Here is a 27720-nt window from a genome sequence, read left to right as displayed (position 1 = left end):
ATATAGGTTTGTATAAAATGACTTGGCAGGGTACCTAAAACAGTTAGCTGTGGTTAAAAGTGAGAATGATTTTGGGGAGGGGAGAGGAGGAAGCACATTTTTACTATTTACAGTTCTTTTTGGAACAAGATGTTATTTTAAAACAAAAATAAAGATAAATTATTTTAGTCAAAATCAATACATGGTGTTAGGATAATGGTCACACTTAGAGGGAGGTAGGATATGAGAGGCTTATAAGATACTAATAATTCTCTATTCCATGATCTGAAGGTTGGTTACATGGGGCTGTTTGCTTTTCTAAAATTCATTGAGCTGTATATTTATGACTGATCTACTTTTTACATAAATAAAGTTCATTTGGAAATTGTTTTCTAGTGACTTATGAAATAGCACCTTGTTCTAGTTGAAATGCATATATTTTCTCCTTATTCATATATTCAACAGTTTTCTTTTTCCACATTCATTACAATTTATTTCCGCCAATTTCTCCTTAACATTGCTGCATGGCAAAGGAACTATTACTACCTTTTACAGAAGGTGAAATCCCTGATAAAAATGGCATACAAGAAAATGACTCACGTCTTATGGTGAGGTAGGGTCGCTTAATCCTGCTAGCTAGCCATTCATCAGTACGTGGAAAAAGATTTCTTTTGAAACATATAATTACCTAAAATAGATGGAAGGGAATAACAAAGAGGCTAAAGTGATTGATAAATAGGCAACACAACCAAAGGCCTAATAACAAAGGGAAAACAGAAATTGTGCATGGTTATTCTCCCTACAACAAGTCCTGTGTGCATTTTTATCAGTATGGAATTATGAGCTTCAGAGTTGGAAGAAACTTCAAAGATCATTATTCCATCTCACACTCTTCCAACTATACTTTAAGTTGAAAAACATGACTAACAGCTAAAAGGTCTAAAATGTTGCAACTTGTTAAATGGTTGTTTGCTTTGATGGGGCAGTTTTTGACCACATAAAATTAAAAGTGTTTTAACCAAGTATTTGTTGTAATGTATGGAAGATAAACAGAAAGTAGGTAAACAAGGATATTTGATTAGTTTGCAACCCATGTACTTTCTATACAAGAAAAAATGATTAGAGAATTCTCTCATTATCATTAAGGAAACTATGGATTATTTTCAGACTTGGTTCTAGAGCCACATATCTTGATCTAATCCGAAACACAAATCTACAAAATGCAAATTTTATGAAAGATAATAGTTTAAAGTATGTAAAGGGTAGTAATGAGACAGAAAAGCAAGCATTATAAAATCTACATCTTTAATGTATTGAGTAGCAAGAAACAATATTAGTATTTTATTCATGAAGACTTTAAATAATATTTACAACAACCTTATGGGCACAAATATGTACATTTGTACATCAAAGTATTTTTGGAAAAGGTCATATATATGATTAAAATAATGTAAGACAAAATAAATCCTGGGTCATAATTTTATCACTTCTAAATTCTTCTTATTTTAAAAAACCTGTAAGGATAATTTAACTCTACTGTTTTCTAAACTTCCTAATCAACTTGCAGCATAGTAAAAAACTGAGCTGCCATCATGCTGACTTAGGGATTTTAAAGGGTAGCAAATATTTTAGAAACTTAAAACATACCTTTTCTGTCGAAATTTCAAATTTGCTTACAACACAAAAGAACAAAATAGAAGGAATTTCATTTTCTGCATGCTGAGGGTTGTTAAAAGCTAGGGAAACCCAACTTTTAAGAGGGTCTAATTTCAAAGATTTTAGACAAGTTTCTTAAAGGGCACTGGCAACAAACCCTTTTAAAAGCTGACTTGTCAATGTCATTTTCCTTGATTTAGAAGAGAGTTATCTTAGATTTCCTTTTGAAATACTTCTTCCAAATTTTCTAACCATACTTGGCTTGACTTTATGGATGTTCCTTTTATATTCTAGAGAAGAAATAAAAAGATATGTAAGTATCATTCAAAAAGTATTTTCACCATTCGTTAAGCTTCAATTGTTAATTAACATGATTTAGAATATAACATCAACAATACTCTTGATTTGAACGTAGAAATTCACTTTCTACACATTGTAAATTGAAGTTTTAGCGCACATGTACATTCATACCCCTTGCCCTGCCCCAGAGGTATCAAGTGAAGTCAATGAACAAACTACCACATTTACTTCAGTTCTTTTTGAACTAAGAAAAGACTGTTTCTATAGCATTGTTCCCTTTCTTCTGTGCATCATTAATTTTTTCCCCCCATTCTTTGGATTATTTCTTTAAGTCTTTCAAACTTTCATATTTTTCCAATTTATTTTATTTTATTTTGTTTTTTTAGGGCCACACCTGAGGCATATGGAGGTTCTCAGGTTGGGGGTTGAATCGGAGCTACAGCTGCCAGCCTATACCACAGCCACAGCAAGCCAGATCCAAGCCACATCTGTGACCTAAACCACAGCTCATGGCAACACCAAATCCTTAACCCACTGAGCAGGGCCAGAGATCGAAACTGCAACCTTGTGGTTCCTAGTCGGATTCGTTTCTATTGCTCCACGACAGGAACTCCTATTTTTCCAATGTAGATGTATCATTTGAATCCAGTACTTCTTAATGTGCTGATTCCTGATCCCAGAGTCCTTTTTCCTTTTACAGCTACCTCTTAAATGTGTTTTACCTATCAATGCCCGTTCTTCTGGTTCTTCCTCAGCTTCACAATGATTCTCTACTCAAAGAAGTGTTGTTACAACAGTGCCACTGACTTATGGGTCAGTCTAATCTCCTATCCATTTTCTTGGTCACATTAGGGTTTAGTCTTAGGGGCACTATATATATTATTGACACCACTGCCTATTTTTCTAACTATTCAGTAAACAGTTACCTTCTTTTCCACTGATGTCCCTTTGACTTTTTTATTTGTATGCTACTAGTTGGATAACTCAGTTGAATGTAATTGAAGAAAGGCAGCCCCAGTCCCCCTTTACTTTTCTAGTAATTCCTGATGTGTATTTGGGCATTTTCACTTGGATATCCTAATGTACATAAATCACTGTCTTTCCTTAAAATAATACCTTTTTCTAATAGAAGTGTTCCATTAACCTTAACAAGACATAGCCTTTAGCCAGCTTTAGATTTTCTTTCCTCTTTGGCAAGTACTGTAATTTAGTAATATCTCTCATTTTTATCTCCATAGATTTTTTAAAAAATTCATCTCTCTGTATACATAAGATATTTGATGCATTTTATACTATTCTTAGAAAATAAGCATATCAGAAAACCCAAATCTCTATTATTTGAGAATTACCATAAATTTATTATTTGGTTGCAGGATTGTGACTTTTCAGAGAATTTTTTCAGGAGACCAATGGAGCAGTACATATCTACACCAACTGCATATACATACTGTTAAACATTATTAAATATGTCATGTTAAACCAAATAATCATAGTAAATTTTTCTTTTTAAGACTTTACTTTTTGATTTTTAAATCTCCACAAAAGACACTTCCATTGAACTTAAAGTAAATAACTGTTACTGGCCACCATAAGAAGTAAGGATATATCAATACAGTTTGGCAGAACTATTGAGAAATTCTATATTACTCTAATGAAAAAAGTTTGACAGAAAAAAAGTAACGATACTTTTCATGTTATTCTTAGAAACACTCATGATCTTACGCAACCCCTTTAAATTCCAAGTGCTGTAAATTCCTTTAGAGAAGAACCAAAGTGAGTCTTAATGATCTTTGTATTCATCACAGAACCTAGTACATAGTGAGTATGTATTAATTAAACACTTCCTGATTGAAATCTTAGGAACTATAGTGTCAGAGAAACACAGGTATGGACACAAAGGCCTCGAAACTGGTAGGTGCCATACACCTCTAGTTTCACTGAAGATGGGGTTTTGTTATCATGGACTCATGTCACCTTCACGTGTAACTGAGAGGAGGTAGTCAAAAATGCTACAGTATTTTTTTCCAATTTGCTAATGGGAGTTACAATATGTGTGTAACTAGATAAAGACTGGAGCCTCACAAAAATTGCACAAATGAGTTGGAGGCCAAATTATTAAAAATAATAGGCTAAGAGAAAAATTTCAAGTGGATACAGTTTATCTATAAAATATATTTAATCACTAATCTATTAAATAACATAGCTAATTATTTCAATTATTAGTTAAATTATTGACCCACTCGTTTGCAATATGAGGCAGTATGGATAGTAAGAAGGGTATAGAACATAGGAGAGAGATCTAGTTCTGAATTGTGGCTATGTCATGAAATAACTTTGTGATCTTGGGTAAGCATGTTTTCTACTTTGTGTTTTAAGTTTTCTTATCTGTAACAGAAATAACCACACTCACTGTGTAATAAAGGTGATGAGTATATAAAAGGAGATTCTTATGAAAACATGATAGAAGAAACATAAAATGCTATACATATATTAGTTAATCATGTTATTAAATATCAAATTAAGACCTGAGACATACCCATTGTTGGTCTGTTTTCTTGTAAGTGCTTATCACTTGACTTATCTTGATGAACACGTTTGGCAGATCCAGCATTTACCTCAGCAGTCAATGAAGTATTTGAAGTAGAACTGCAGGGGAAACATTTTTATTTTAGTAAAGCATTTTTTATATCTCTAAGTTCTAATACATATTCTACATGCAGTGATAACTAAAGAAAAAGTGAAATACTAAAATCATAAGTTGTAAAATCCCATAGAAGTAATTGGAGACACTAAATAAACTTTTGGCTCATAGCTGTGTGTAAATTTAAGAATGTTTGGGAGTTCCTGCCATGGCTCAGCGGTTAATGAATCTGATTAGCATCCATGAGGACGTAGGTTCAATTCCTGGCCTTGCTCAGTCGGTTAAGGATCCTGAGTTGCTGTCGCGGTGGTGTAGGCCAGCAGCTACAGCTCCGATTCAACCCCTAACCCGGGAACCTCCATATGCCGCAGGTGCGGCCAAAAAAAGCAAAACAAAACAAAAGAATGTTTGTTCAAGCCCAAGATTATAATTATAGGTATATGTCACAATTCTTTAACAGAACAGTTCCAGGGTGCTGTGCTACAATGCATGCAAGCACTGCTATTCAAAGTGTGGAGATAAGGAATGTACTGCAAGAGGTGAAAAATTAAGCTCATATTACAAATTTGGAGCAAGAACCCTTATCTGGGGAATACAAACAAGTGAGACTGATTGGAAACTTTGTTTTTAAAACAACGCATGGTGATAGACTGAGAATGTCTCTCTAATTATTGCAATTATATTTGGTGAAATGAAAAATATGACCCTTTTACATTTATCTTCAAAAATTTATACCAATCCCATTATTGAGTTGAATTTCTAATTCAATTTGAGTTGACATATTACTAAACATCTATTGTGGTCTCATGTCATAGGTTATACAAATGAGTAGGACAAAATCCAAGTTTTAGTAAGTCCTAAAAACTTACATGATGGATATATGGTGGGGGGGGGGGGAGTAAGACCACTACACAAAATAATATGAGGCAGAGTAAAAAAGAGTGCCACAAGTATTCAAACTACTAGAAGCTGTAGGTTCCTGAATTTAGAAGAAAGAAAAACGGAAAATTCTGTGAATCAGACTAGTTTGAATGGGGCCCTAAAAGGTAGTAATCCTTCAAAACCCTAAAGAGGATCATGTTTTAGCAGGCAGGGTTAAGGGCTGAGTAGGGTACGAACAACTCCTCTCTACACTGATTCAAATAAACTAATTATAGGAAATTTCTGGCTAGTCAAGACATTATATACCATTTTACAAGTTGATACTAATTTGTCAGTTGGATTAACAAGTAGAAGCTTGCCTTTCATTGCAACAACTTGTTCTGACAATCCTAACCATGTAGTAAACTGATGTGGATTTACGTTTATATAGAAGGGAGAATACAGGTTAGTTACATGCTCATTGAAAGTAGTCAGAAACAGCAATTTAATATGATGGTGAAGAAAAACGGGCATGAGCACAGAGAATTCTGGGAAAAATAAGTCAACCTATGTACCAAAGTTTTCTAGAGTCTGTAAGAGGTGTTCATAATGGTGATTTTGCCTACTTTATTCGAGAATAAAAATAATACCTTCTTGGAATTGTTATAAAGTACTTGTGCTATGAATGTAAGTACGGTTGTAGAAATTTTCTATTCCTAAATGGTGCTATAATTCTATTTTGGATACTAAACACTTTTTTTTTTTTTTTTTTTTTAAGGGCCACACCTGCGGCATATGGAAGTTTTCAGGCTAGGGGTTGAATTGGAGCTGCAGCCACAGCCACTGCAACGCCAAATCCAAGCCACATCTGCGACCTACACCACAGCTCACAGCAACGCTGGATCCTTAACCCACTGAGTGAGGCCCAGGAACAAACCTGCATCCTCATGGATACTAGTCAGGTTCGTACCACCGAGCCACAATGGGAAATCCCAAACACATTCTTAACTATATATATGTGTGTGTATTTATGTATGTATGTGTGTGTATATATATATAAATGTGCATATATAAACTTATTTAGGGCAAAAATTCTTTCTTGGCCATTTGATGATTTTATTTCTTCTAGAGATCAGTGTCACTGGTTACTTTTAATAAGGGTTATTTTACCCTGGCATTTATCTTAAAGTTGCTTTTCTTATTTTACACATGATTCTTCACTTTGGTTAGTTCTAGGCCCTTTTCTTTTTTTCACTCATAGATTGTTTTTACTTGAAAATAAGGATTTTGAATAAGTTTTATTTGAATAGAACTCATTTCTAGGAATTAAATCAAAGACTAATAAAATAATACATATATATAAGTAAAATACACTCAAACATTTTTGGGATTTAGATAACATAGACCACTGATGAAATATTTAACATTTGTTATACTATTGGTATGGGTACAAATTTAAATTGTCTTAAAGACTATCTTGAGGAAATCTGAAGTCTTCTAGCTGTGTGCCAAATATATTTCCATAATTATTAATAATAACCTTTTGTTCCCTTACGTAGGTAGAATGCTTCTGCTTAATAAACATAATGCATCCCATATTCTTTCAGTTGAGATAATTTCCACTTGGAAGCACAGACATTTTTCAAAACAAACCAGAAATGTATGCAAGCGTGAGACCATTTTTGGGTGCTAAGAAAGATTATGGAGCAAACAAAAAAACAACCAGAATATACACACACCTAAATATGTGCATGAAGCTGCTAAGTGGAAAATAACAATCTCTTATTCTCAAGCTTATATAAGATTTAATTGGGGGGAATGGAAGACTTTTAAAGTAATTATGTACATTTCTAGCATTAATCTCTTTTAACCTTAGTTAATGGCAGGATCTAATTACTGGTACCAGAGGGAATGTAATAGAGCAATTAATAGCCTTTGAGAAATCTTTCTTTATATGTCCTTTAATATTATTTCACAGTATTCAATATTAGGTGCTCTTATGGGAGCCATTTAACTCATCTAAACCCATTCCAAACATACAATTTACATGCCTGGACATATCTTGAAAAATCAATGGATTTTGATAATGACTATGTTTATATTTAAAAGTTATTCTTAGCGATAAACTTTTGCACATCTTAGAAGAGCAGAGCGTTCTATCAGTGAAGAACAAGAAAAGTCCCTAGCATTAATTAGTAACAAAAATAACATGACTGACATAATGAAAATTAGTGAAAAGATGGATGAAACAGACGATGGTGGTTAGTTTAGCTAGGCTCAGTTAAGTGACTGTTTCCCATATACGACTAACTGCCCAATTCAAATTTGTGACATAGCAAAATACAAAATTGAAAATGCCATGGACCGTCAGAAACATTCAGGATAAATAAATAAATTAATTTCCAGCATTCCAGGCTCTGCTGTACTTTGGAAGGGAAAGGACAGTTCCTAAATGCAACTATGAGATAATACCCTATGTGGCACAAATAAATAGACTATTTGTAAATTTAACACTAGCCCAGATGATAACAGGGGTCCTAATGAAAAATAGGAAACTTAAAGAGTTATCTTAATATTGTATACTCTTCTCTGTAATCACCTCAAAGAAAAAGCAATAAAGCAAGTCAGACCTGTTTTACAATATCACCTTCGCTATATTTTGTCATTGCATTTACCACTAGGACTTCGAGTCATAAAGCTCAATACATGTAAGATTTTTTCCCTGTCTTTGATTTTTAGCTGTTTTACTGCTATGTATCTAGGTGTGTTTCTCTTTGTATTAATGCTGCTTGCAGTTTGCAGTGCTTCTCAAACTTGTGATTTGTTATCTTTTGTCAGTTTTGGAAAATTAGCAGCCAGCATCATTTCAAATACTGTTTTCCCCCATTTTTTTTTTTTTCTTATTTCTTTCTGGGACTCAAAATACTACACCTTTTCAATTGTGTCCCACATATCTCTTTTGAGCTTCTTTATATTTTTTATCTTTTTATCCATTTGCACAATGGTTTGGGCATTTTCTAATAACCTATCTCCCAGTTCAGTAAGCTCTCTTCTGCTGTGCCTTATCTGTTGAACTTCATCACAGTTAAAGTTTTAAAGTCCCTATCTGATAATCTCAACATCTGCATCACTGTTTCTCAAATTTGTTTTCTTTCTCTTGATTTTCAGTCACTTGGTCCTGTCTCCTGGCATACTTTGTAACTTCTGCTTATGTGTTAAACACTGTGTATGAAAAACCAAAGAGGCTGCCAGTGGTATATTCTTTAGAGACAATTTAATTTTCTTCTGGCAAGCAGGCAGAAAGAGATAGATCATCTTGATCCAAAAAGGGATTGAATGGTCTAAGGTCTCTTTCAGGCTCTCAAGAACTGGTCTATTTCCAGTTTGCCCTACTCCTTCCTAGAACATAGGCCTTAAGGAGTTTTAAATAAAATCCTGGGTGTTTGACAGTGCATTTTCTCCACGATGATCCCTGAACAAAAATTTTTGTGTCTCAGTCCCATGAGAACATCAAAACCCTGGTTATTACTTTAGCCTCTTGGCAGCTACTTTCAGCTTGGTGTCTTGGCCTCTTATTTCAGAGTTTAGAATTTGGTGAGTATCTTGTGGGCAAAAGCTACAAAGAATGATTTTGTTTCCCTGGCTCAATGAATGAAATGCTAACAGCTCTAGGCTGCCATTTTTTGCTTGGCCTCTATACTTGATGCCATGAATTGGCAAATGCTAAATGGAAAAAGAGGCAGAGAAGGTCTGGTTCTCCACACTTTGTTTTCCTTTTCTCTGGGATCTTAGACCTTGAAGTCCTGGCTGTGTTGGTTGTTCTCTAGTGTGCTCAAGCAGTTGTTAGTTGTATTTTATCAGCTTTTTATAATTGTTCTTGATGGGCTGCTTGGTCTGATGCAAGCTATACTGTCATGGCCAGAAATAGAAATCTATTCATTACATTTTAGTCATATATCAAAATTCCTTAAAATAATATAATTTTAGAACTGAAGAAATTCAGTAATGTCTAAAGGGAAAAATACCAAATGAGTAAAAATTGTCACCTTAAGAAAATTTAAAATTAAATGACCTTTTTGAAGGCCTGAAGACGTCCAATTTATTTTTAATAATCTGAAATAGTGAATATTTTATACAAATTGTCAAGTGAACTATCTGGGCTTTATCAATATCTCTCTTTGATAATATAAATCTAGTGCCACATTCAGAGAAATTTATTATATATATATGCTTAAATATGAATTGACTAATTAAAAGACAAAAAAATTGTAGAAAACAAAGATAAAGATGATCTTACATAAGTATAAAGACTGTACCAGCTTATAGTTTAATCATACCTTGTTAATTTCCGTTTCCTTTTGGCAGCAGCAGTCATTGCCATGTAGGATGGTACTATGTTTGGTATAGGCAGAGAATGTTTAGTTGAGAATGAAGTAGGGGCAAGCCTGTATATTAAATAAAGAATTAAAAGGGAAAGTACACTTCCATAATTAGCACATCATTTTTTATTATATATAAAGGAAAACATTATAAATACTATAAAACTTCCCTCAATTGCCTGGGGTCTCTTTTTCTTTTTTACACCGTAAATAGATATCAAGAGATTTCTGCATTCCCCAAAGCATAGAAATGTAAAGGTATCATTCTTCCCATATTCAGATTAATTGCAAATATTCATTTTAAATGAGAAGGATATGTTTTTGCTTGGATGACATGCAGTCAACCATACCTCAGACTATTTCAGAGTAAGCTACGGTTTGCTAAACATCAATAGAAACTGTGGTACTTCCTTTAGTGAAGATACTAACGAATAATAATAAACACTTGGTAATCTTCCAATGATGGCTTGTAACATCTAACTTTGGAGTATGAAGAACAATCTAAATATGTCTTAAGATTTCCTCTAGCCTAATGACAGTTAATCAACTTAAAGACTTTAAAATATTGTGCTAGTGCATTAATATTTAGAGAGAAAGATAATTAAGATTTAATGAAGGTAAAACATTGACTTTTATAATCAAGATAGCGTATTTCATCTATGAAATAGATCTTAATTACTATAGCTACAGAGTAAATAAAAAGTTAATCCTTTAAAGGCCATATAAATAAAACAAAAAAAGAATTGGCAAATACTCCTTCTTTATACCTTTGTAAAATGTTACTGTTTGTTAGTGATTCTTGTTCAGGTAATTCACTTTTCAAGCTCCTGGTGTTTTCACATATAAGAAACGTAGACTCCAAATCCTCCTGTGCATATTCTTTTTTCCTACTGAGAGGGATATCTACTTCACATAACATTTTTAGAGAATTATCACTGTTTGTATTTGAGCTTATTGCCTGAAAATTGGTAATATGTGATGATGGTTTTAATAATGTCACTGTAGATGGATTTTGAGAAGTTTTTCTACAGTCTTCTGGAGTATATACAATGGGTTGAAGTTCTCTGCTGAGGGAATCATTGAGCTGCATATTTTCAGAGAGTGTAGACTTTTGGGTATGCTTTGCTTTCATGGGAGAAGGCATTAGTTTTCTTCGAGTTCTTTTTTGTGGAGTAATTTTAAGCAGATTAGATTCACTGGAAGATGTGCCTGTTGAACAAAATTAAAAATAAGCTCAATATTGTTGCCTAAATAGTTTTCCAATACCCCTATAAGCTAAAAGAAAGAAAAATCAGGAATTCCCACTGTGGCTCAGCAGTAACAAACTCAACTAGTATCCATGAGGATGTGGGTTTGATTCCTGGTCTCACTCAGTGGGTTAAGGATCTGGCATTGCTGTCTGCTGTGGTGTAGGCTGCAGACATGGCATGGATTCTGCTTTGCTGTGGCTGTGGCATAGGTTGGCAGCTACAGCTCCAATTCGACCCCTAACCTGGGAACTTCCACGTGCGTGGAACTGCAGAACTTATATGGAACCATAAAAGACTCATAATTACTAAAGCAATCTCGACGAACAAAAACCAAGCAGGAGGCAGAACTTTCCCAGACTTCAGGCAATATTAAAAAGCTACAGTAATTACGACAGTGTGGTAGTGGTACCAAAACAGACATACAGACCAATGGAACAGAATAGAAAACCCAGAAATAAATCCAGACACTTACACTCAATTAGTTTTCCACGAAGGAGGCAAGAATATAAAATGGGAAAAAGACAGTCTTTTCAGTAAGTGGTGCTGGGAAAATTGGACAGCTACTTGTAAATCAATGAAACTAGGACACACCCTCACACCATCCACAAAATTAAATTCAAAATGGCTTAAAGACTTAATCATAAGACAAGACACCATAAAACTAACTCCTAGAAGAGAACATAGGCAAGACATTCTCTGACATCAATCATACGAACGTTTTCTTAGGTCAGTCTCCCAAGGCAATAGAAATAAAAGCAAAAATAAACCAATGGGACCTAATAAAACTGACAAGCTTTTTGCACAGCAAAGGAAACCACACACACACACAAAAAAGACAACCTATGAAATAGGAGAAAATAGTTTCTAATGATGGAACTGACAACGGCTTAATCCCCAAAACATACAAAGAGCTTATACAACTCAACAGCAAAAAGCCAAAAATTCAATTGAAAAATGGGCAGAAGACCTGAACAGATATTTCTCCAAGGATGATATACAGATGGCCAACAGGCTACATGAAAAAATGCTCACCACCAATAATTATTAGAGAAATGCAAATCAAAACTACTATGAGGTACCACCTCACACCTGTCAGAGTGGCCATGGTTAACAAATCAACAAATAACAAATGCTGGAGAGGGTGTGGAGAAAGGGAACCCTCCTACACTGTTGGTGGGAATGTAAATTGGTACAACCACTATGGAAAACAGTATGGAGGTACTTCAGAAAACTAAATAGAGAACTACCACATGATTCAGCAATCCCACTCTTGGGCATACATCCAGACAAAACTTTCCTTGAAAAAGATACATCCACCCCTGTGTTCACTGCTGCACTATTCACAATAGCCAGGACATGGAAACAACCTAAATGTCTATTGACAGATGAATGTATTAAGAAGGTGTGGTACATATACATAATGGAAAACCACTCAGCCATACAAAAGAATGAAATAATACCTTTTGCAGCAACATTCTCATACTAAGTGAAGTAAGTCAGAAAGAGAAGACAAATATCATATATCACTTGTACCTGGAATCTAATATATGGCATAAATGAGCCTTTCTACAGAAAAGAAACAAACACATGGACTTGGAGAACAGACTGTGGTTGCTGGTGGGGAGGGGGAGGGGGAGGGGGGATGGACTGGGAGTTTGGGATTAATAGATGAAAGCTATTGCCTTTGGAGTGGATGAGCAAGGAGATCCTGCTATATAGCACAGGGAACTATATCTAGCTACTTGCGATGCAACATGATGAGAAAAAGAATGTGTGTGTGTATATATATATATATATATATAAAATACATTTACATATGTAAGACTGTGTCACTTTGCTGTACAGCAGAAATTGACAGAGCTATGCTAATTAGCTATAATAGAAAAAATAAAAACCTAAAAAAACCCCAGTAGTAAACATTTTCTGACAAACTGATAAAAATTTAAAATATAATAATTTGGAAAGAAAAAATTTGTGGCTAATAATGTTAACTAAAAGTAATAAACTCATTACAAAGAAATTCTATAACAAAAACATACTAAATGGCTAATGTTAATTTATAGATACAGTTATCTTGAGATATTGGGCAATTATGAAAACAAACTCCATCTAGTAAATCTCTAAGGATCTGTATTTGACCCGCTATACTCTCTTATTTCTTTTTCCTTTCCTTTTTTTCTTCCTTTTTTTTTTTCTTTTTAGTGCTGCACCCAAGGCACATAGAGGTTCCCATACTAGGGGTGGAATAGAACTACAGCTGCTGGCCTACACCACAGCCACAGTGGATCCAAGCTGCATCTGTGACCTAAACCACAGCTCACCACAACCCAGATCCTTAGCTCACCGACCAAGGCCAGGGATCGAACCTGCAACCTCTTGGTTCCTAGTCGGATTCGTTTCTCCTGCTCCATGAGGGGAACTCCTTCCTTTTTTTTTTAAAAATGAAGCATATAGTTGGTTTATAGTGTTGTGTTAGTCTGTGGTGTACAGCAGTGATTCAGATCTTCTTTAGATTCTTTCTATTATAGTTTATTACAAGATACTGAATATAGTTCCCTGTGCTATACAGTAGGCCATTGTTGTTTATCTCTTTATTTTTTTTGCTTTTTAGGGCTGCACCCACATCATACACAGGTTCCCAGTCTAGGAACTGGAGCTATAGCTGCTGGCCTATGTATGCCACAGGCACAGTGATGCAGGATCCAAGCCAGGTCTGTGACCTTCACCCACAGCTCACGGCAAAGCCAGATCACTGAACCACTGAATGAGGCCAGGGAGTGAACCTGCATCCTCATGGATACTAGTCAGATTTGTTTCCACTGCACCACAATGGGAACCTCCCCCCGCTTTTAAAATCTATTTTATATATAGTAGTTTTTACCTGCTAATCCCACATTTTTAATTTATCCCTCTCCCCTATCTTTTCCCTTTGGTAACCATAAGTTTTCTATATCTGAGTCTGTTTTTATTTTATAAATATGTTCATTTGTATGGTATTTTAGATTCCACATATAAGTTTCATCATATGATTATTTTTCTCTGACTTACTTCACTTAGTATAATAATCTCTAGGTTCATCCATTGCTGCAAACAGCATTATTTCATTCTTGTTTATGGCATACACTCTGTTATCTCTATCCTCTTACCACTATCTTCTCAGTAACTTGGGTTCCAAATAACTAGATTTTTTAAATCTCTTCCTTGCATTTCCTAAACTCCACCAAATCCCACCTCTCTTACACTTACAGTTAAGACGTAATTCTGATCATGTCATTCTCCTGATTAAAGATGTTTAGCAGTCTTTAAACAGAAACATAATATTCAGAAATTTTTAGTAGTGGACTTTTTTTTTTTTGCTTTTTTAGGGCCACACCCGCAGCATCTGGAAGTTCCCAGGCTAGGGGTCTAATCAGAGCTGAACCATCGAATGAGGCCAGTGCCATGAAGGATCCGAGCTGCATCTGAGACCTACACCACAGCTCACGGCAATGCTGGATCCTTCACTCACTGAGTGAGGCCAGGGATTGAACCCCAACCTTCTGGTTCCTAGTCGGATTCGTTTCTGCTGTGCCACAACGGGAACTCCAGTGGTGGACTTCTTGTTCCTTGCTCCAAAATTAAGAGACAAAACTGGTTTGAACTTAACTATGAACTCCTTTAATACTAGACATGCTTAAATATTTAAGTACATAAAGACTTCTCATTTTTTTTTAATATACAAAATAATGACTTGATTACACACATAACAATAAACTTGATCAGCTCCAGTGTACTTATGTTGAATTTTTTTTTTTCCTGCTTTGCCTATTTAACTCTGGTAAACTTCACGGTGCTTGACCCAAGGTAATTTTGCTTGGGGTGTGTAGGGAAGAAACTAATAGTGTATATTTTTGTCCATGTTTTCAAATCATGCAGTAAAATTCCCAATTGATGTTATTTTTTTTTAAGATATAATACTAACTTAAAAAGCACTGAAAGCTGAATAAAATAAGTGCTATGTACTTTAATAAAACAATTCAAACTTTCAACCAAGTTAGAAAATATACTTAAAATAATCATCAATAGTATGTGCATTACTCTTATTACATTAGTTGACAATAGGCTCTGCTATGGCTAGGTTGACAATTACCCTCTAGGAAATATAATATAAAAACAGGAAGAAAAATATGATCCCTGTTCTACTAAGGAATTTTACTTTTCTGAGAATTAGATAAATGAGATCCAGATCTTAAAATAATTTTCCACTCCCTTTAACATGACATTTGTCAAATTTTCCATTACCAGATATTTTTATACTAATGCTGCAGTGTAAAGACAGTTACTTTTCTCCACTGTGCTGCTACCACCAATTTGGTGGCTATTAATAGCTGGAAGATTAACTTCTTTTCCATGAGAGGCAGCAGGGGTATATAGAGGATATAAAACTATATCGAGGATAGAGAACTGAATTGGGAGTCAGGAGACTTGCATTCTATTTCTGGTTTCACCAACAACTCACCGAGTGACCTTGGGCAACTCACTTAAGCAGTGTGGGCATTAACACCGCCCTATAAAAAAAGGGGGATACCACCTTTTTATGTAGAGGGAATTTAGTAGGATTAGATAATATGTAAAAAACATTTAGGGTTCAAGGAAAGGCTCTAGAAATACAGGCTTCAACTATTAGTATTACGATGTTCACAAGGTAAGTGTAATTTACTTTCCAATATTCCATCACTACCTTAGGTACCTTATCCCCTAAAAGAATATTTTCAATGATGTCTCACTTTCAGTTTATTAGCTATCCAGTTTATCAAGGCCAATAATAAACTTTAAAATAAACCAAAGGTATCGTTAAAGCAGGTACATCTAAGTGTTACGTGAACATGCAGACTTTACAAGAACATTCTCAAACTTAGAACATAATGAAACATGAAATCTCGAGGGATAAAGATTATCCAGAATAACTATTTTTCTTGCACGTATCTACAGAGGGATAATCCCTGAAGTGGCAGTGAGCAAATTCCCATGATGGTGGACCATGTTTTCCCTACTGCTTATAAAAAGCATGATGGGGTGGCGGGGGACGAGGGGGGGGCTTCCACAGTACACCAAAGAAATAACCACCCGTTCTTTGGGATAATCTAAACATTCACGCAGTATCAAATTTTGATAAAATCAGACTAACAATTTGTCAGTGAAAGCAATAATAATCTTACAGTGACATATCTCAAGCTAAAATTCTGCTCTCCTGATAGGATATAACTTGAAGGAGAAGTGTGAAGATGTGGCTGATAATGGATTCACCTATCCTTGTTCCACTGGGCTTGAAAGAAGAGATGCTACAGACACATGACATGTACAAAATACAAATCCAGGGTTTTTTTTTTCTTTTTAACCTCTCAATTATTAAGTGCTAAAATAATAAGAGAGCAGAAAATAGATAGTTAATTCAGGACTGCTTAGGCTGACTAGTTGCTAAGAAAGGTTCAGATGATGATCAGAGCAAAATAAAATTTAAAGGCTTAAATAAAAATTCAACAGTCTCCTGTAACAATAAGGGGATAATGACTCCATTTATTCATGAAAACTAAAAGAACATAATAAGCAACTGAGATTTCATTTTGAATATGATATCTGGGATATATAAATACAATTGTATAATAAACAGTCATTCTCTTTTAGTTAGGTAATGAAATACTTTAACTGGGTATGGCAAACTGGAGAGTGCTGGGTTAGGGGCTATAAAAACCCTTGGATATGCTAGGTCTGTGTCAATAAAAGAGATTTGCTGTATTTTTCCATTACAAGATGTGCAGTAACTTTCCAGAAGAGCAGGCTTGGGGCATTTTAGTTTCCCTGGATTCAGCCTGGGAAAATACTATCTAACAAGATTCTGTAATTCTTGGGCCTCTAAAATGGAACCTGGGCCTACAGAGTGGAAATGACAAAGAAGGAACTTGGAGACTAACCCGTGCCTCTGCAGCAACCTGAGCTGTTGCGATCAGATTTCTAACTCACTGCACCACAGAAGGAACTCCATAATTTAAAAAAAAGTTATTATTATTTATTTTTAGAAGCCAACACATTTTAAGTCCAGTTTAGTGAAGCTTGAAAATGTAAAATCTGGTCCTGTAGTGATTGCATTCATCAAGTAATATATGATATACATATTGGGATCTTTTCTTTTTGGTAGGGGAGGAAGACAAAGTCAGTGAATACCCGAATTTCTCACTGAAAGATATAGCCCTTGGTTGGCTCCACCTTCTATGTCTTGCCTTAGAAACATCAATAGTACAAGAAGGCATATGAAGGTTAACTTTGCAAAGGACAACCAATTTTAAACAAAGTGGTAACCTGAGTAGAAGTATCTAGGTCTCCTTCCAGATTCCCTTTAAAACGACCATACAATAGAAACAGGAGAAAATTTGCCCAAATACTGGCAATAAGGGAGGAGTATCATCTGTAAACCAGGATATTAGAGGACTTTATGAAGGTTACTGTGTGGATAGAACTGGAAAAAAGGAAGGCATAGAGAGAAAAACATGATATTTTCCCACTCACCTTTCAATGCTCTCCCTGGGAGTTAAGTAAAAGACACTGGCAGGGAGTTCCCGTCGTGGCGCAGTGGTTAACGAATCCGACTAGGAACCATGAGGTTGCGGGTTCGGTCCCTGCCCTTGCTCAGTGGGTTAACGATCCGGCGTTGCCGTGAGCTGTGGTGTAGGCCGGTGGCTACAGCTCCGATTCGACCCCTAGCCTGGGAACCTCCATATGCCGCAGGGGCGGCCCAAGAAATAGCAAAAAGACAAAAAAAAAAAAAAAAAAAGACACTGGCAGAATGTCACTAAAGTTCCTTAAATGAGGAACAGGGATGAGGGACCAGGTACGGTAGGAGAAAGGATGAGGCGATGTTATGAGATACAGTAAAATGGCATATGTGAATCTAGCAGCAGCACTAAGAGGCTCTAAAGCTTAGCCCTGGTCCAGCTGTCTCAGTGTAGAAAGGAACACTGAACAGAAAGTGCCCAGCCCTGTGGGCCTTGCTTCTGGCATTGGTGGCAAAGAGGCAAAGTTTCTGGCTGAGGCTACCCGAGGTTCTGATTTCTTTTCTATACTCCTTGAGCTGTGAGATTCATGAAAAGGTGTGCATTTCCCCACTATTTCGGGACCTTCATTTCTAATTGATTATCATCACATTATTATGGGCAAAAGCATACTACTAATAAGCATAGAGGACATTCTCTGGACCAGTAAGAGTATAATATAAAGGCGTGGCAGGCTGGCACACAAACTCAGGCCTTCTCATAATCCAGATGCCATGTCCCACCTTACCAAGCTCCTATTACAGGAAGAATTTAATCAAGATAACGGCTAAATAAAACATGAGATATTCATAATTATACCGTTATTTAAAGCCATATTTCACATATTATCTGATGATTTGGGAAAATGTTCATGAAATAAAGCAGTAAATAACTCTAATATGGAACACAATCCCAATTTTGAAAAAACAAAGAAAAAAACCCACCAAAAGCAAAGACCAAGACCCTGAGAGCAGAAAAAGGTGTGTGTGGGGGAAGTCACAGAAAACAGAGCAGAATGAAATATGGCATAAGACATTAAAACATTATTATAGCTTATAGCTGGGAAAATTGAGTGATTTTATTTTCTTCTTTAAATATTTGATTATTTTTTATAACAAATATGTACTATTTTTATAAAATTACACAATTTTTTTTTAAAAAGAGTAATATCTGGGGTAGCAGGAAGGAAGCCAATTAAAAAACCCTGCTCTTTCAAGCCCCAGAATATTACAGGAATTGGAGGCATGAGGTTGTCTCTGAAGACACAGGGTGAAGCTAAAAACTGGAAAATTGGCTGAAAGTCTGTATAAGGAAGGTAGATACCTGTCCTCCTCCAGGACACCTTTACCCTATCACCATCATCTGCACTGCCAAGGTGACTGCTCCTTTGCCACCCAGTTAAAAGACTTGAGATTTTATTCTCTGGAAAGGTTGCAGACTTGGGGCCGACATGCACAGCTGACACTAAGGGGATTGAATAATTTCTCAATAATGAATGTATACAGACTTTTCTCCTACTTCTATAAAATACTAGCAGCTGGGCTTATATAACCCCTAAATGGGAATCTAATAGTTCTTTTGAAATAAACCAAAACAATAAAAAAGACCTAGATACTGACATTTTCAGGTTTTCCCAAACTAATTTTCTGGAAATCACCATAAATCAAAGCTCATTAGCTGAAAGACCTAACTATGTACACAGAGCACAACGAGGATCACCAGATATTTGAGGGTATGTCTTTAAACATGATAATCAAGACATACAACTAAACAGGAAAAACCGAGTGAAAGGAAATAGACAATACAGAAAATATATGAGTCTACTAAGGATAACCATAATTTTGGAAAAATGAGAAATTATTATATTTCTGAAATACAACGAAAGTGCTATGGAAAGAAACATTGAATTATAAGAAAGAGTTCTTAGAAATTTGAAATAAGAGGAAAAAAAAAAGGTTGTAAGATAAAGTTGAAGACATTTCCTAGAAAGAACAAACAAGCCAAAAGAGGTAAATACTAGAAAACAGATAATAGAATTAGAGGATCAATCCAGGAGATCTAATATCAGATTAATAAGTATTCCAAAGATAGGATAGAATGAAGGAAAGAAAAATATTATGGAGGGTTATGTATGCAAGCATGTGTATATCCTTAAATAAATAAATAAAAATTTCTCAGAGTGAAAGGACATGGTTTCCAGAGAAAAAGGCCCACAAACTGTTTAGTATAATGACTTCAAAGAGACCAACACCAAGGTGTGGTGACATTTCAGGTGTAACATTGTGACATTTCAGAATACCAAAGATCCCAAAATCTTTCTGGGAGAAAGTCTCACGCAAAGATGGAGAATGAAAATGGCATGAGAGTTAATGGCAACACTGGAATCTAGAAATCAATGGAGCAATGTTTTCACCATTCTAGAAAAATTATTTCCAACCTAGAATTCCATACACAGTTAAATAACCAAAAAATGAAAACATTTCCATATACGCATTGTCTAAAAAATTTTACTTCCCATGAATTCATCCTCCAGAATCAATTGGAAGATATATTTCTGTAGAATAAAGGAGAACAACAAGAAAGAGTATGGGGAAAAAGCAAATACTACATACAAGAAAGAGAACTTACATAATTCTTGGCTCAACAGGAAACAATGTTTACTTGAAAACACTCTAGAGATTTATTTTTAATAAAGTAAAAAAACTGTTCTGGCAAAAAGAGGGAGAGGAGAAATATATACACATTGTAAAGGAGTTAAATCTTTATCCTAAGGAGTTAAATATAAAATGAAAATAAGTAGATAATATCTAAAATTGGAAAATATAAACAAATAAGAATTAGCAGTATAAATTTGAAATTTACAAATTGGAAGGAAAAATTCAAAAGAAATAGCTAAAGGGGGAATAAGAATTGGGAGTGGGCAGCAATAGGGTAAGGAATACTTCCACAAATACTTAGTTCTTGTTAGCTTCCTAAACTCTGTAGAGGTATCACTTTTATAAAAATAGAAACTGAATTTTTAAGGGAGGTGGAGGTGAAGAGGGGGGATAAAAACGAGGTAGCCGGAGGGAAAGGGCGAGAGGCACATACCCGCACATACATGCAAGAGGTTTTTAACAAAAAGAAAAAAGAATCAAATTTTGGGGCTATGAAAGGAAAAAGCATACCAAAACCCTATCTCTTGCTTGTTTTGGAATAGCTTTACTCAAAATACATGGACTCTGAGTGGGGTCAAACTAGTCAAAGCTATGAAGATTTACATTCAAAAGTCTAATTGAAACATGTAAGCAAATAACAAGAAATGGAATAGGCCATCAAACAGTAGGGCAAAATGAACATTCTGGGACTAGGGAAGGTGGGAAAGATCTTTTCTTTATTTAGCCCCATTCTCCACTGGCCTACCACCTCACTCTCCTACTCATGTCTTCCCTAGCATGTTTAACAAAAACGCAGGACAGTTACCTACCAGAATCTAAAAAATGTGAATCAATCAGCAAAAATAAATCACTCAATGTGGTGAGAATAGACAGAATGGATTTACAGTCATGAGTCCCAGGGATGAAGGAAAATCCCTTTTCTTCAGGGAATAGGTTAAGTCACTTGTAAATCTGAATACTGGCATGTGTAATTTTGATATGCTATAAAGTTTATAGAGATAATAAAAACGACGTTTAGATAGCAAAAACTTTAGGAAATGAGAGACATATTTTGCACGAGGACATGGATTTGATCAGTTTGCCTTCAGATATTTAAGATGTCCTAGAGCTTTAGTTATTATAATACTTATACCTATATTTTCACATTTAGATTATACATGAAAGTATGATATACTTTAATTTCTTTACAGATTTGTTGAGAAATAGATGATTAAACATAGAGGATGCCACTTTAAGGATCAAGAAATTTTCTATTACTGTTTTCAAATTAACTAGAATACATATAATCCTAAAGAACAGTTTGGGAACTACCTGGAAGAGAAATTGTTCACTGAAAAATAACTTTGTATTGCTTTACTTTAAAGGTCTAATACAGTTATCTGGAAATTCAAGATGATCTTTTAAGGCTTATTTTTTTTTTATAATTCTTTTATTTTCCCACTGTACAGCAAGGGGGTCAGGTTATCCTTACATGTATACATTACAATTACATTTTTTCCCCCACCATTTGTTCTGTGGCAACATGAGTATCTAGACAAAGTTCTCAATGCTATTCAGCAGGTTTTAAGGCTTATTAATACCTCACATGATTGAAGGCACATAGTAATGAAGTAACAATATAATGCACGTGATTGTTGGTTTTAGCATCATGAAGCTCTTCTTAAAAATGACAATTTGGCAAAAATGCATAAACAATGCAACAGATTTACTGATCAACTCTTAATTTAGGGGAGAAGGTAGGCAATTAAAGTTACATAATTAAATAATACAACTTTTCAAAATGATTACGTGCTAAAATTTAAGGCAGGATTTTAAAAAGTCATCAGAGACAGAGCTACTGAAAGATACAGAAGAACCTCTCTTCTAAACCCTAGGATAAGTTTTGCTTAATGAAGCCAATCTTTGACTTTGTAATACTTATCCATTAGAAGTTTAGGAAACATCTTAAAATATTTATATGATGCTTTAAGGCATCCTGTATACAACTGAAAAATGTGCATTTCAGGATAAAGTGTTGAGTGTTCTATTCATCCATTCCTACATAATGACTAGAGATTCCTGCTTCAAAAAGTTTGTTTACTCTAAGTCCATATAGAGACTTAAAAAGGAAGTCAGACAAAAACATTTGATTGAGAATGCCAAGTTTCAGAAGCCTTTCAAAAGACTTTTAAGTATTAAAACCACTTTAAAAGTTAACTTTAAATGCAAGCACTAAAGCTGTGGATTAGATAGTGAAAAAAATATAATTTTCATCAGTAACAGTCCAAATTCTAACACAATGTTACCTAGATTACAACATAAGTACATTAACATTTATGTAGTTTGTGTAGCATTGAATAGAATAAAATATGTCACACCTTAACATTAAAAGAAAACGTGAAAATAGTAATGAAATTAGAATTAATTTGCCTGCCTACTAAATTACATTTGCTAAGTGTTTAAAAGAAATTTTGAAGAGATATTTAATTATTGGTTAGGTAGTTAATGAAGAAGTATAGATATTAATCTGTCATTTGCCACCACTCTCCCAAACATCGAAAATTTTAAGAAATGTTATCAATTGATGGCAGTGTGATAAAGGTAATAAATTAGATTTTTTTTACTTTGTTAGTGAAATAAAGATGTCTCATAAAAAAGTATATGAAAAAGACATTTGAGAAACTGACTGCCTATACCTCAAGAGTAACATAACATCTAAAAATGTATTGGCTATATTGTTCTTTAAGTCCATCTGTGAGCACAATCTAGTTTGCTCGCTTCTTCCCTCCATTTTTTTTTTTTTTTTTTTTCTTTTTAGGGCCACGCTTGCAGTATGTAGAAATTCTCAGTTTAGGGGTCAAATCAGAGTTGCAGCTGCTAACCTACACCACAACCACAGCAACGCTGGATCTAAGCCACATCTGTGAGCTACGCTGCAGCTCGTGGCAATGCTGGATCCTTAGCCCACTGAGCAAGGCCAGGGATTGAACCTGCATCCTCATGGATGGTAGCTGGATTCTTAACTCACTGAGCCACAATGGGAACTTCTGCTTCATTACTTCTATCTTTCAAATATTTCATAACTCTAAGAAGCCTATCCCATAGATTTAGATGAAGACTCTGAAACTTTTCTAGTAGAAAGCATGAAAAAACAGTTATTTCATGTCTATCTTTCTAAAAGTAGTTTTATGAAATGTCAGTATATTTTTACTTTTAGAATATTTTTAAATACTTATTTTTTACTTATTATTACAAAAAATTCCTTAACTAGCCCTAAGGAAAAAATGTTACACATATTATAAGTATAAATAATATATGCCACTTCCTACATGACCCTACTAATATACAAGGATATTATATAATTTAAGATAATTATATATTAGATAATATTCTAGTACATCAGCAGATCAGGGAAGAAGAAGTGAAGTGGTTAAATAAGCTAAATCTTCATCTTAGAATGTGTTGATAACATCTAAACATAAATGAATCAAGAGGCAGCAGTATAAGCATACTATTTAGAAATATTAGGTGAATACTAGGAGTTTGTTATAAGTCATCCAGCATGTATTTTAACGGAAAATAGAAAAAACAGACTTGTTTTATGTCAGTATATTTTTATCTTTAAATGAATTTTTTAAATTATTATAAGAAAGGCCCGGAGTTGCCATTGTGGTGCAGTGGAAACGAATCCAACTAGGAAGCATGAGGTTGCAGATTTGATCCCTGGCCTTGCTCAGTGGGTTAAAGATCTGGTGTTGCTGTGATCTGTGGTGTAGGTCACAGACGTGACTCAGATCTGGCATCGCTGTGGTTGTGGAGTAGGCTGGAGGCTACAGATCCAATTTGACTCCTAGCCTGGGAACTTCCATATGCTGTGGATGTAGCCCTAAAAAGCAAAAAGAAAAGAAAAGCCCTTAAATCAATGAATTATTAATGATGTCACATCTAAATAATTTTAAATCAATGCTTATTACAGAGGAAAAGAAACTAAAAAATGTACATATAAATGTTTTATAGAGCAATAAATGAAAGGCCCAAGTAATATAAACCCTTAATTTATGATAGTCTTACTCATAAAAATCACATACTTTAACTTTCTTTTCTTTTTTTCCCCTATGGAATTCCCACTTTAAAATGGTTGTCCTAATTCTTGATTAATTATAGACCACCAGGAAAATCACAGTGGGGCTCATTTCAGATGCAGAATGAGAATTTAGAACTAGATGATCTTAATGTTCTCTTAGACTTTCTTACTTTATCATTTGTTGCTCACAGCAAGAAAGTTACATGCTCATGTATCAATCATATTTGTTGTTGACAAAACTGAAGTCTTTCGTTGATTTACCAGGGGGAAGTCAGGTGAAGAAACCAAGCAATACAAAGTAAAAACATATATAAATATGATTATAATGAAAACTTAAAAATACAAAAATTTCTTCATAGACACAAAAATATAAAAGAAAAAAATATGCCATTTCAATGCCCCCAAACTGAAATACTATCTCCTGACTACTACTACTAGAAGATAAGGAACAATAGAGTGTGAATGGAATATAGATAAATATCTTTGTAATTTAAAATTGGGCTACATAAAAGTTTAAAACACCATAAATAAAAGAAAAAAATGTACTATACATGACAAAATGTTTAAAGCTCTTGTATGCATATCTATCTATCTTTTTTTTTTTTTTTATCTTTTTGCTCTTTCTTGGGCTGCTCCCGTGGCATATGGAGGTTCCCAGGCTAGGGGTCGAATTGGAGCCATAGCCACCAGCCTACACCACAGCCACAGCAACGTGGGATCCGAGCCGCGTCTGCAACCTACACCACAGTTCACAGCAATGCCGGATCGTTAACCCACTGAGCAAGGGCAGGGACCGAACCCACAACCTCATGGTTCCTAGTCGGATTTGTTAACCACTGCGCCACGACGGGAACTCCTACCTTATCTTTCTTTATATGTGTGGTTATCTATCTACCAAGAAAGAATTTTTACAAAATAAATTTTAAAAACCAAAGGTAACTTGACATTGCATATCAAATGCTTAAAAAATGTATAGACTCTTTGATCTAACTCTTCTACTACTTTTTAGGGGCTTAGACCAAGAACATAATTAGGCAAGTTGCAAAATACACACACATACATTTAGTGAAGTGTTGTTTACAACAACAAGAAAGTGAAAATAGCTAAATGTTCATTAATAGAGGATTAGGTAAATATAATAATGAGCTAATAAAAATGACAAATTCATATTTGATAGGAAAAAATACATAAAAGTGGTTCAGTGAAGAAGAAGAAAAGCAAACAAGTTTAAAACATTACTGAAAGGAAAAATAATCCTAAAATTTAATTGATGCAAAAACTATTTTTGACTGTCAATGAAGTTATAGTTTGTTGGGAGAAGTTAGGTATGATAACTGCTATAATGATGGAATAAAACATACAAGGGTAATGTAAAAGAGTGTGTGCAGGCAAAGGGGAGAGGACTCATTAATGGGAAAGAAAGAAGGCAGCTTCTGAATTGGACTCTCAATGAGGATAAGGATTTTAATGGGCTAGAAAGTGGGATGGAGAGGAAGTAGCACTCAAGATTGTGGGGAAAGCCTGGAAAATGCAGAGGCAAGAAAATGAAAGCATGTTTAAGAGAACATTGGGACATCAAGTCCCTATGGAAGTGAGTCTGCAGCTTGACATTGGACTGAGAAAGCCTTTAAAGGCTCTCCTAAGTAAAGGGTCTGCACTTTATAAGAAAGATCATTTTAGTGTGAAGAGCAGATCGTGGAAGGGGAGAGCAAGAGAAATGGAAATCAGTTTAGATATCACTATGATTATTCATTTCTTATATTAAATTTTCTCAAAGTGCTTTAAAATAAATTGAACTAAGAAACATCATTTTATCCTTTGTCTCTCTGTTTAAATAAATCTCTAAAACACAAGTACTAACTGGCAATTTCACATGGTTTCTTAGGTAGTGAGAGGTTTATATTTCTCTTTCAGCTTTTTGAAATAGCCCACACATGGTTCCTTTAAGTACAGAGACTAGATAATTTATCACTAATGAGCTGAAAATCCCCTTGTTAAAAAATGGGCAAGCCTTCTGGGGTCATCTTGTGATGTGCCATATCATGTGTCCTGAATGATTTTACCCAGAGGAACTAATTTATCAAAAGCTTAAGACTGCAAATGTTAAAAGATTTACAGAGCTGTAGGTTAGTGTAAAAAGCAGAATGCAGTATTTAGCAAACATGAGTCACAGGCTGCAATGTAGGGTTCATGACAGGGAGACATTGATGAATGGGATTAGATCTAATGGAAGTTTGGCACAAAACGATGGCAAGGATTTTTCTTTTGCCAGCATTCATGTTAATATGTAGGTGAGCTAGTATTTTGGGAATCTATACTAAATTAAAATTAGTTGGCAAAGTTCTAAAGTGAAATCAAATATTAATATATGCATTGCAATAAACACTTCTGGGCTACAAGTGATTGATACAATTACTGTACTAATCATAAATCTGGATTCTTTAAAACAGCCTTGTGACTCATGGAATTCATAGTTGCAAATGATACAGGTGAATTAATTTTAACTTTTTATTTTTTTATTTTTTATCTTTTTAGGGCTGCGCCTGTAGCATATGGAGTTTCCCAGGCTAGGGGTCTAATTGGAGCTGTAGCAGCTGGCCTACACCAGAGCCACAGCAATGAAGGATCCGAGAAGCGTCCCCGACCTACATCACAGCTCACTACAACACTAGATCCTTAACCCACTGAGCAAGGCCAGGGATTGAACCTGCAACCTCATGGTTCCTAGTAGGATTTGTTAACCACTTAGCCATGACAGGAACTCCAATATTAACTTTTTAAAAGATATGTAACCTTAAGGTACTACTAAATTAACGAAACTAGTAAACACTGTATAATGTAATCATAAGACACTATTGTAGTTAATGCCTATACAGATAATATCAGCTATTTATGAGTATCACAAAGAGAATGCATTTTAAGAACTGTCATAGTCCTTTAAATTAATCCTACGCTATGAGTAATAAATCAACCATAACCTTCTGATACTTGTCTTGATGGGAAATAGCAGATATCATGTTTTCCTCTCAGCCTCTCATTTTCCTAGAGTTCATGCTTATTTAAGATGGGGAAAAAAGAAAAAGATAACGCAGAGAATCTTTTTAATTTACAGTAATATTTGCAGTTACAGATGCATAACCGAACATTGCCTTGTGTACAAGGAGACTAAGGGCCAAATGAAGGGTATTTAGATCTTCAAGGATAGCTTTCATTGTCTATTGGTAGTGATTAAATTTTGTTGCCAAATGGGAAGATATATGAAAGATTTAGTTTGTAAACATCTGCTGCTTCCTATTTGTTACGGAGGACTCAGTATAGAGATTTTCTATTTTTTAAATGAAATATTTCTTACAGTCAAGTAATTATAG

At 34.8% G+C, this 27720-nt stretch overlaps 1 protein-coding gene across 1 annotated transcript in view; it reads right to left on the bottom strand.

The window, feature by feature from the left end:
* Positions 1231-27720, bottom strand: part of KIF18A (kinesin family member 18A) — an 87320-nt gene continuing 60830 nt past the window's right edge. The window contains exons 14-17 of the mRNA XM_003122903.4: positions 10584-11025; positions 9775-9882; positions 4472-4581; positions 1231-1925 (exon numbers count right to left, since the gene is read on the bottom strand). Coding sequence (XP_003122951.1) covers positions 1843-1925; positions 4472-4581; positions 9775-9882; positions 10584-11025 — 743 coding nt within the window. The 3' untranslated portion in view covers positions 1231-1842. The remainder of the gene's footprint in view (positions 1926-4471; positions 4582-9774; positions 9883-10583; positions 11026-27720) is intronic.

The sequence above is a fragment of the Sus scrofa genome, chromosome 2, assembly GCF_000003025.6.
Source record: "Sus scrofa isolate TJ Tabasco breed Duroc chromosome 2, Sscrofa11.1, whole genome shotgun sequence".
NCBI lineage: Eukaryota > Metazoa > Chordata > Mammalia > Artiodactyla > Suidae > Sus > Sus scrofa.
The sequence above is the reverse complement of the archived record's forward strand: the minus strand, read 5'-3'. Positions and strand labels throughout refer to the sequence as shown.